Below are 11611 nucleotides of genomic sequence, written 5' to 3'. Positions count from 1 at the left end.
TGTGAACACTACAGTGGAGCCATTGATCGCTCATATTTGTTGAACAGTGAACAAACGGTCATTATGGCAATATCTCCCAGATTCAACATCCATTTATAACCCTCAGTCAACTGAGCTCGTCCTTTCTTTTTGCAATAGCATTTGTATCTGTCTATGGCATCTATGGCATCTTTAGGAAGACAGCTAACATAACTTTGGTACGTATGATAAGGGGTTACGTACTGTAGCTGCAGCAGTGCACTTGAGAAACACTTCCTCCATCACATCCCTAAAAAAATTGTTATGAATGTCATCTTTTGTCAGATCTCTTAAAAAGAAAAGACACATTTCTAAAACGTTTTTTTGAAACGTCATTATGACCAGTTCACATTTTACATGAACCTGATGAGGAAATGTTGCTAAGCTACGTATTTGGCAAGTCACAAATATGTTGATACTGAACATATCAGTAAAATGTTCACAGACACCATATTTGTTTTCCGCCAGCATTATTAAACTTTTTCATGGTTGTGTTTAAACTCTCACAGCACTTGGTTTAGGTGAGGAAAGGTTCCCAGTGACTTTAGACACAACATTTTTCTTTACATTTAACCAAAACCACTAACCTTAACCAAAGTCGTTTTGTTGCCTAAAGCTAACCACAGACAAGAAGTCTCTGGTGTGACAGTCATGTGCTTTGTATGCCCACCATCCACCCGACCACTTCCACGGTGCCTCTGTGTATGCCTCTGTAATATAGCCTCTGAACATAATCATTATGTTTTGTACAAAGCATATTGCAGTTGAAGTTTAGTTGTATTCAAACATAATTTCCAGGGTTGTAGATGAAACACAGCTTCCATGGACAGGTGGTGTGTTACCTCTATATCTTGATTATTTTCCTAAAACCCTGTTATAGTGTAAGATCTATTCTTCTCTATTCTAACCCTTTTTTCTGAAGTGTTCCATCATCCTGTGACATTATGTTTTGGATTTGCTGTCACTGAACATAAATATGCAAACTACACAAAATTTGGTGACTTCTGTAATACATTGCACCGAGCCTTTTCTTATGAGCTACTGGTTTGTAAGTTATATAAATAAAATGAAATATTTCACATTGAACCAGCTATGCTAAGTTTGTAGTATTCTGTTTAAAGTAAGGAAAAGCTAACAGCTTAGATGTTTTCTGTTTGTTGTATGAAACTGTTGAACATTCCTTGCACTTTTCAGTTATGCCTGTCAGGTTTTTTTCAAGAGGTTATAAACTCGAGTTCAACAGCTAGCATGATTTATGGAGCTCCCCTCCATTTCAGGGGTTAAGTTCCTGGAATTACAAAGCAGTGGATCCTCAGCCCTCAGGCTTTACTAATCAGTATCACTATTTGTCATGTCATTTTCAGCAGCTGCAGAAAGCTCCTAACAAACTCACTATGTTACCTGCCAAATTCCAAACAGCAGGTAAGGTTAGCAAGTCACTGGTGAGTTAATTAGAAAAAATAGCAAAATAAAGACCCAGATATATTTTCTCAGGGGCTGTTGGAGCTAAAAGCAGACTGAATATTGGACTTAAATTTATCAGGAGCCCCGAAACACAACTCAAAATGATGCTAATGTTGTGCTGTCTGCTTAAGATTAGCTAGAGCAACTTCATAATTATGTTTGGATTGTCAGGGAATTCTTCTGACAAAGACTCAGATGACTCACATAAAATTTTTTTTACAATTACAGGCTGGATGTGAGTTGTTCTAAATGTATTATTATTTCAGTATTTCAGTGTTAACAGATTGGTCCAGTGACGCCATGTTTTTGTAGACAACCTGTTAGTGTTCCCACCAAAAAACATTTTGATGGATGATTAAAAAAAACTTTACTGGTATATTTGTCAGTCATAACAGGAGAGTAGTTAGTAAGTTGCTTGTTACATCACTTGCTAGCTTCGGCTATACATACATGATAATCAAAGTGTAACGGATAACAAAGCTTTTGTTTTGATCTGTTTTGACCGGTTGAAATTCATCGACAAGTCAGGCAGCATCTGGTGTCATCATTTGCAGAGAAAGTAAAAACACATGTTGGACCAAGGCCTGTGGAAGTAGCAAATGTAGTTATCCCACAATTGGCCTTTGTGTCCATATTCTGAAAATACAATACATAAATATCAACTATAGCGATTTGTTCCCAACAATATTAAGAATGAAAAATATTGGGTACATATTGTCATACACTTTAGATTGAACACATTGAACTGATGCAGTGGTGGTATGGTCAGGTTAACAGCTGTCAGAGGAGACGCTCAGCTCATCACTCCATTTTTCATAAGCTCTGTGCAGGATCTCATAAGATGTGTTGTTGAAAATTTCTGAAAGAAAAGAAAGTAGAAGAAAGAAAACATGCTTTAACAAAACTGTACATATATTAAATGAACTTTGAAGAACAAGCTCATTCAATAAATCTCATTGGAAAAAATTGCGTTTCTCACCTGCTTGTCCAAGACCAACGGGCAGAGGCATCCTGACCAGACCACCAGAATGCTTCAGCCTGTCCTGCAGAGACTTCTGTATCAGCTCCATGGTGCAGGCCTCATGCCAGACAGGCAGCTCCAGGCCCACCATGCAGCTGATGATCCTCTGCTTCTCCTCTTCTGTCAACAGGCCGCTCTCTCGAGACACGTAAACCATGTAAGACATATCAATGTTCACCGCCTCGCCATGCAGCAGAGATGGGAGAACTTTCTGTATGGAAGAGAAAAGTGTGACAATGTGAGGGTGTCTGTATATCTGTCTGTAAATATATGTATCAAAGCATGTGTCAGCAAAGGATTTAATTACAAGTGAGGGATCACCTACCATCTCTAATGCTGGACTGATAAGGTGTCCAAAGTCCACCAGTCTATTTAAATCATCCTCCCAGAGGTTTGGGGCGAGTTCCTCGAGCATGGTCGTGATGGCTATACCAGTTGCTTGTGATGCAGTCTGCACACGGTTGCGTCCGTCAACACTGTTATCAGCCTGGAATTTAGTGTCCAGCAGCATTCGGCCATGTTTCTCAAGGATCTCAAAGAGGCCGCTGTGCTTCATCAAGGCCATCTGCAAAAAACACAGAAAACTTCAAATACTGCAAATATATTGAAAGACTTCACCACTTCGTCTCTCAGAGTCAGTAAGCGTATCAAGTTATCAATATCAAGTGCCTAATCTATGACTTCTATGCCACCCACTTGTCTACAATAACTACAACCAGTCCTCCAACCTGAACAACCATACAGATCGTTTGTCACAACCTTCTTAACAACCCATAGGAGTGTCTCTTGAAATGGTTCTTATAGGACCTTCGTTGCCATGGCTACAATTATAAACGTTCATGCCTTCATTACATTTAATCACAAAAACCCCATGGTTAGATTTAGGAAAAGATCATGGTTTGGGTTGAAATAAGTACTCCTGAAGATTAGATGATCTTTGTTGTCATGGTTACGATAATAACAATGTGGGTAAGTTTGTCGAAAGGTCATAGAGAGAGCAGTGTTTGGTTCCCATGTGAACATGTGGTAATTTATATAGTTTCTTTTATCTGTTTTGTTGACCCATCCACCCATCCCAACCACCTGCTGATGCTGACTTTATCGCTCTATGTAGCCTACTATGTTTTCCCTTCGCTCCTGTCATAATAACTACGGCCACTAGGTGTCGTCCAACAACAAAATGCAACTATGAGTCATAATAACCTGCTGCACAGATGACCTATGGGCTCGTTTTTACAGGAGGACAGTCTTAATAACTTTTCTTTCTCATTAAATATTATATAATGATATCAGTCTATAACACACTGGCTTTGTCATTCCCTAGTGTGTATCAGCTTTAGGAAAAATATTTAACGTACCTTCAACATCTCTGCCAGGCCGTTGGAGATGTGCCGTCGAGGAACCGTTTTTATGAAGGACAGGTCGAGGAAGGCAGCAGCGGGGGGAATGTAGGCACCCAGCTTGTTCTTGCAGTTCGCAAAGTTAACCCCCGTCTTTGCCCCCACGCTGGCATCGATGTAGGAGAGCAGAGTGGTCGGGACCCTGATGTAAGGGGTGCGTCTCCTGTAGAGTGAGGCAGCCAGGCCCACTATGTCCAAGCACACCCCTCCACCAATGGCGATAATGGGCTCTCTGCGGCGGTCGATGGAGAAGTTGTTGACCTCGTCTATGATCTTTAAGGCCATCTCCATGGATTTGTTCTCCTCAGTGGTGGGTAGAGCCAAGATCTTGTACAGGACATTGTTGGCTTCTAAGTACTCGGTTATCTTGTCGCCGTAGATTTTGTAGACTTCCTGGTCAACGACCACAAAGCGTTTGAGTGGTTTGCTGGATTTTTTAATGTCCTCCACCTGCTGTGGGTCGGTGATGTGACCCAGCAGGAGTGTGTCGTTGCACGGGTCCAGCAAGTTCTGAGCCTCAGTTACCTTGTAAGTAAAGATGATGGGGCTGACCACTGTCCAACTGGTACCCTTCTCTGTGATGCTCTCGGAGCTGCAACACAAAACACATGAGAAAAACATTATAATCTCATGGATACTGCCAGTGCTTTCAGAGTAAGATGGGACTTAATATAGAAGTTGTTGTAAACTGGTTTTCTGTCAATACACTGCATTAAAGTGGGTAGACACAGGCATCATTTCTGAAGCCAAAATACTGACTTTAGTATGTGGAGTCAAACATAACTAGGAAAATGTAGAAGCAAAGTAGAGGTTTCTGGCAAAATCCCAACTACTTCCAAGATGCATGTGGAAAATCAGAAGAACTTATTATCAGACTGATGTGTTACGGCTTCTGGCTGGGTCTTATAATAAAGTTCTTCTGTTTACTGCGAGTGTTGCTGGAGTTTTGACCTCTTTAGGCATCAGGAAACAGGGTAGCCCAGCAATCAAACATGAATAGAGAAAAACTTGTTTTGCAAAAACTAACAAACAAAATGCATTTATCAAACTGCAGCTGAATCGAACAGCGATGTGCATATTCTTCATATCAGCTACCTACAAGCCTCACCAAGCTGTAAAAACAAGAGTTGATATCAACAGGCTCTTTGTCTCTTCCACATCAGTTTTTCAAATGGTTTCTCTGTCAGACAGAAGCCCTGTCTAAGTCTCAAGGACCATATTTAACTCTTAGAGATTAAACGTCAATGCCTTGTCCCTGTTTTGTCTAGCAGCTGAATAAACAAGTTATAAGAGTGCACTCTTCATAAAGAACAAACATGGCAAAGCACTAAACTGCTCCTCTCCGATGCTCACAGAATAATGCTCAGTATGGTTTAAGGTTTTTTTTGTTAGGAATCTGGACTTACACTTTCCTAAGTAATGCTGACAGGTTAGACAGATGGCTGTTTACCCTCGAGCAAATGTGTGCTCTTACAGCTTCAAAAAGGTGTTAGGTTGATTGACAGCAGAATTATATGTTATCTTCCCCTAAAAAAACAAGTTCTTTGCAGCAGCTGTCACATTGCCATAGTGCAGACTCTGATTAAAACCTATATAACTTAAGGCCAAACTCCAGCTGAAGTGTGATACCTGAGACACTGGTTTACCTTAATTTGACAAAAACTGTATGTCTTCTCTGCTACGTATAAATGACAGTAGACCTGGATTCCAGAAAAACATCTATTCTTGCACTTTATGACCTCTTGTTTAATCACATGATAATAGCCAGTACAGAAGTAGATATCCACTGAAGTCAAATAAATCCTCAGAAACCTGTTTGACAGTAGATCTTTCTAACAAAGTCACTGCTCTCTGCCTTTCTCTCTCATCCCCAGCTTGAGCTCCTCTACCTGTTAAAAAAGAGTTTTTTTCTAGACACTCTCACCAGCAGCCAGTTTATTTGATCCTCCAGGATTTCTCTTCATGTGAATTCTACTAACACCAGGTTAATAGTTTAAATTCAACATTATCCAAGTAGCTGCCTAAACTTGACCCTTGTGTAACTGCTTCTTTGCCCTTCCCCTCAAACTGCATACCAGAAGAATGAGAGAGGACTGTGACTGTGAAAAAAAAAAAAGTCACTGGAATAAAAAACACAAGGCTCTTAAAAGTGTTTTATTGTTGGAGAAATTGATATGATACATTAATCCACTACCAGTGTTTATACAGCATTTACATGCAGTTGCTTTAGGGTGAAAGGATTTACATGGATGAAGCTGAACAGCTTGGTTGTAATCTTAACAGTCATTTTCCAACAGATTTGACTGGGATTTAAATCATACTAAACAAACTAAATGACTCTGGTCAACATTAACCAGGTATTTGCCTAAACTTAACCCTTGTGTAACTGACTCTTAGCCCTTAACCCCCTAACCCCATCCTGCAACATCAAAAGAGTGAGAGAGGACTGTGACTGAGAAAAAATTCACTGAAAAAAAAAGATACTTTTGGAAAAACAAATTACAGAAAAGAGGGAAAAACACATAAAACACAGTTGCATTCATTTTCTTTTTTCTATATCAAAAATCTTTGCACCCACTATATGTCACACCTTGAACCATTTGTCTGTGCAAATAGCAAACAATAATTAAGTCTGGATGATAGAGCAGTCACATCTTGTAAATCTTAGATTCTGCAATCATGTGTCACCAGACATCATTTTTCAAAACTCAACTTAAATTCTGCATCGGAGAGGTAGAAGAAAACCTACCTCTTGAATGACAAATCTAAACAAATATAAAATAAAAGCCAACAAAAAAGGAAAAAAACAAACTCATATATTCCATTTTCTCTGCCACTGGTATTACACATTTTCTCTGTAATTCATTTTGTAAGTAATTCAGGTGAGTGTGAGTAGGAAGCAATGTTATACTCACATTTTTGCAGCAGAGACACAGTCCACTGTGTCCTTGTTGACTTTCTTTCCCAGTTTGCGCTTCCATGTACCTTTGACCCGCACTAAGCTAAACTCAGTTTTCTTTCCTTTGGTATTGTTGCCTTCAAAATGAACTTTCCCCATTTTTGCTGTGATGACTGTAGGCTACAGATGTGAACAGAGCTAGTAACTGTTAATGAGTCTCCCATTCGTGGAGTCTTTAAATAGAGTATAGAATTTAGAGGATGCCCCTGAGACAAGGGAGGAGCATTTGCTTACAGTATTCTTCACATGTCATCACGTGTTATTACCATTATACAATTTTTGTGTAACAGTGAGGCAACACCTGGGGAAGAAATGCTCAGCATTACCTAACTACCTAACATGTCAATCATTAAATGAAGATGTGGTTATGAGAGAGAAAGAGAGTGACATAACATCTTAACATCTTCTTATTTTAATAATTACATTAATAATTTGAGTAATTAGTAATTTTAGTAAAACATTAGGAAAAGGCCTTCAACTTGAATTTGGAGACTCCTTCAACCACAACTTTACAAAATCCTTACATGGTGACATTAGAAGAAATCAAGGATTGTAAAAGTGGAATTTCACAAAGTAATATGACATTAATCAACTATCAGCACCTGTACAACAGAATTTACATGTTGTTGCTTTTGGGTGAAAATATCTTTAAGCTTCAAAATTTCATATTCTGCACAGATCTCTTGCTGTTGTCTCTACAGGTATTTTCCAACAGGTTTGACATGGTTTTCATTGAGGTGTGGAAACATAATACCAAAACTGTACTTTGCAGTTAGCTTAGCTTAGCTGCAGCTTAAGGTTTGTGCAACAGTGTGGCTAATTTTTTAATGTCTCAATGTGGTTTTACATCTCGTCTCTCAGGCTTCTCTCTGGAGCTCTTCTAATCGTGAGCCAATCAGAGGAGAGGCTCTGAGCCTTGCTTCAGACCAATTCATGATCAGTGTCTCAGGTCATCGCATCTATTTGCCCAAACACAGTGGGGGCCCATCTGTAAGAGCACCGATCCATAGCTCTGCTAGTGGTCAAAAAACTCTGCAGTGTACCTCTTGAATCAAAGACTTCTTTATACAGACAGATTTCTAAAAGTCATTTCTACAAGTCAAGTCATATACAAGTCATTTTATTCATTTCTAAATTAAAAATGAATTAAAGCAATTAAGATTGAATCATTCATGTATGATCCTATGAAGGCAACACTATCATGTGTATGAGACTAATAAAAATGTATAGTTACATTTCAAAAGGTGCCGCAGGTGATTTCTGACTTCACACTGAAAACATCTATAAGAATCCATGGATGAAGATGTTAAGACAAGACAGGACAAGACAGGAACCCGCTGAACTGCTGCTATAACTTAAGGCTATAAGTCACACATAATAAAGCATACTGTTGACGTATAACCAATTGTCACTACACGTGTAATGTAAGCAAACACATTTTACATTTCATTGGTGGACTACGGTCTCATGCAGTCCACTGTAGGGTTTCCATTGTAGGGCCAAAAAAAAATATTAAAAGTATAGGATGGTAAAAAGATTAATAGTTTATGCATATATATTTGTGATAATCAAACGTACAACTACACTATATTGTATATTATTCCAGTGGCATTGCTAAACTCTTTCCTTGTTTCTCTAACTCACGTGTGAGCAATAACTTATGGTGCCACAACCAGTTTAACTGCAATTTTAATGTGCTTCAGCGAAATCACAAGTTAGTACACAGCCACGAGTTGAAGTGAGACATAAGTAACATTTGAAAGAAGAAATGACATGTGCTTTTTCTTACAAATGAAAAGTTTAGAAATAAAACACATCCCTGCTTAATTTAATACACCCAGTACCCATTAGTGATTGTTAATGTTTGCAAACTTTGCCATGTAACTGATAATTATGCCATTTTTTAGCATTTAGCATTATCCTGTAATTGTTACAGTGGTCACAAAACTGAGTCTTGCTTTAAACTCCTGACATTCCTGTTGTAGTTGAACTCATTCTAAACTAAATAACATAGAGACAGATACTGGTGTTGCAGGACAAACAAGCTGCTGAAGCTAACCAATCACTAATCTTGAGTTCCCCATGTGATGTCTCCCCAGCCCAACATGCATTTATAGTGTAAAAGTATAAATTCTGCTTATCACAAACAGACAGAGCACCACATTCACACCTATGTGCGATTTAAAGCTGCCAGTTGTGTAACTGTATTTCTGCTGTGGAAGAACACCATCCTCCCTGAACGGTGCCTTTGAACCCAAGTACATTCTTGCCAGGAGGCAAAAGTCAACCACAAAAACAAAAGGAAAAAAAACCAACAGTTTTTTTGTGTTCAGTCATCTCAAAAATATTCATCAGTTGAGGCTCAGTGTAAACACATGGCTGTCTTCTGAAGCAGACCGATCTTTGCTTGATTTTTTTTTTAGCACTTTTAACTATTACTTGACTCTTTTGTCAGCCTGCACTTCACAATCGTGTCTTTGGTTATTCTTTGTTTAAATCAGATGCTTCACATCATCCCGTTTCTGTTAAGGTTTCTAGGACTTAAGGTCGGGTTGTTTAAAGTCACTTTACTCTGTGCAAACATTTGGTGCAGGTTCCAGTTTAATTTTACATAACAATGCTGCTAACAAGGACCACGGGAATTGAAAACAGTTCTCTCACCCGGTTATTGAGACTGATAGGGGGAACAAGGTCATCAAATGTTTCATTTCATTATCTATTCCTATCCTCACCAGACATCCCTCATCCTTCTAGCCAATAAATATAACACGTATACAGACCTATAATTTTATGTATAACATGAATATATAACTTCATATATTTGAGGGTATGGTGAGCACAAAGAAGACAGTTATAATAATCTTGGAGGAGCTAGACATCACTTTAAATTACATTGTTTTTAGTTGGACATAACTGTTGGACCAGTGCTTGGTGCTAGCATAAAGTCTGACCTTCTAGCAAATGTCTCACTAACAAAGAGCTCTCTCTGACGCAGTACGGTGAGATTGTAGAACAAGGTCACCACCAAGTGTGATGCCACTGTTTATCCCCTATAACCCAGTTTCTCCTTACCTCCTCGGGAATGTAAATGATCCTAGATGTCACCTGGCTACAGCTGCAAAAATCTGTATTTTTTATAACAACAGACAAAATGATGTGCATAATGTGAAAGTAGTCACTACAAGAGAATTATCACCTGTCTGCAGTCCCCATCAGCTACTCTGGATTGTTGTTTTGGTTTTCAGTCCACTAGACTAGCACCAAACAACAGAAAGGCTAAAATCTTATTGACTAGCTGGTAAGTTGACACCAAAACAGAGCTAAAAAGACATTGAATGCTCAACTTTTATTTTCATACAGAGTAATGAAAAGATTACAGCTAACACAGCACATGTACACCGAAGAGGCTGACCTGGGTGTAATCAAAACTGTGGTGTATTTGTTTCCTGTGATAAAGAAAAAGAAAAGTTTTTGTCATAAAGAGAAAGTTCCTAATCTGATTTTATGAATTCTTATTGTGTCTTATTTACATGTTTTTCTTTGTTCAAATTTGGTTGTATTGTTTTTGTCATCTTAATGTTTTACTTTAATGTATTCCAATGTCTCTGCATAACATTTTGAATTGCTTTGTGTCTGAATGTTGCTATATAAATAAACTTGCCCAAACTGGATGTGCAAACAAGCAGCTGTTTGCTAATGTGTTTCATAGCTTTTAAGGTGTTAATTCAGATTTACAATACATGCTACACATCAGCTAACAATTAACTGCACTTGAGAAACAAAATTGTATGAGGCCAAATTTCTGCAATTAAGAAATGTTATCAGTGAAAGTGCTGTTCAGGTAATATTAAGAATTTAGTAAATTTCATATTTTACATTTCATAATATAGTTTAGTTTTTTTCACATTAGATGTTATCAGGAAATCACAAGTGGAGCTGATTAAATTAAGAATTTAGATGTCCCAGTAAGCCATTGAGATATTGTCCTGAAACCATACATATTCACTATACATCTACAGGACAGCTACATAGTGTACCATAGAGAAATACATCAGTACTAGTCAACCCAGTCCTCTGCTTTTTTGCCACAGGTTCACACCTTCTGTCCTCAAATGTAAGACACCTGGGAAATAATATTTCTGTGAATCATCCCTGGAAACCTTCTGCAGATACTATATGTCCACACATGAAGCACTGATCATGTGGCTGATGGTCAAACCTTTCCACCTCTATGAGGAGAAGAATTCTTCTTTGGGGATGAGGAATTGAAGAATAAGGTGGAAAGAGAAGTGACACCATGCTGGGATGGGCTGTAAACCCGTCTGTTACCTGGAGAGAACAGGGAAACACCATGTCATCCTATAGATTTTCAAAACAGTCAGCCTCGCCTGCTGCCTTTCCTCTCCTGGCACATGAAAACAGGCGCTCAAACTCATTTAGAAGTTAAGGTAATTTCTTTTATTATTCTATTTAATGTAGCCAATGTCAGTCTCATTTACAGTAATATGTTATTTTTTGGGGTTTCAACTAAATTTGTACAGTTTTACAACAGTGGGTAGACATGGGAAATGGAGTATATATACACAGTTTTGGTGGTGGTTTAGTTGTAGTGAGAAATAAAACAAAATATATTAATGTGTTCATTAATTGAAATTCATTTAGGAATTTTGAATGTAATCATTGGACACAGTGTGTCACAGCAATGAAAAGTGATCCACAGTTTGGTCCACAATGACTTCTGTTTTGCTG

The 11611-nt window shown here is 38.3% G+C and overlaps 1 protein-coding gene across 1 annotated transcript; it reads right to left on the bottom strand.

Annotated features, from left to right (window-relative positions):
- Nucleotides 1–2252: 2252 nt before the first annotated feature.
- On the bottom strand, nt 2253–6961 carry eevs (2-epi-5-epi-valiolone synthase). The gene is made up of 5 exons (XM_056388430.1): nt 6819–6961; nt 3862–4495; nt 2829–3068; nt 2462–2714; nt 2253–2341 (listed from the first exon to the last, which is right to left on the bottom strand). Exons 1-5 carry the CDS (start codon nt 6959–6961, stop codon nt 2253–2255), a joined length of 1359 nt encoding a protein of 452 aa, XP_056244405.1.
- Between the last annotated feature and the right edge of the window lie 4650 nt (nt 6962–11611).

The sequence above is a fragment of the Seriola aureovittata genome, chromosome 2, assembly GCF_021018895.1.
Source record: "Seriola aureovittata isolate HTS-2021-v1 ecotype China chromosome 2, ASM2101889v1, whole genome shotgun sequence".
NCBI lineage: Eukaryota > Metazoa > Chordata > Actinopteri > Carangiformes > Carangidae > Seriola > Seriola aureovittata.
The sequence above is the reverse complement of the archived record's forward strand: the minus strand, read 5'-3'. Positions and strand labels throughout refer to the sequence as shown.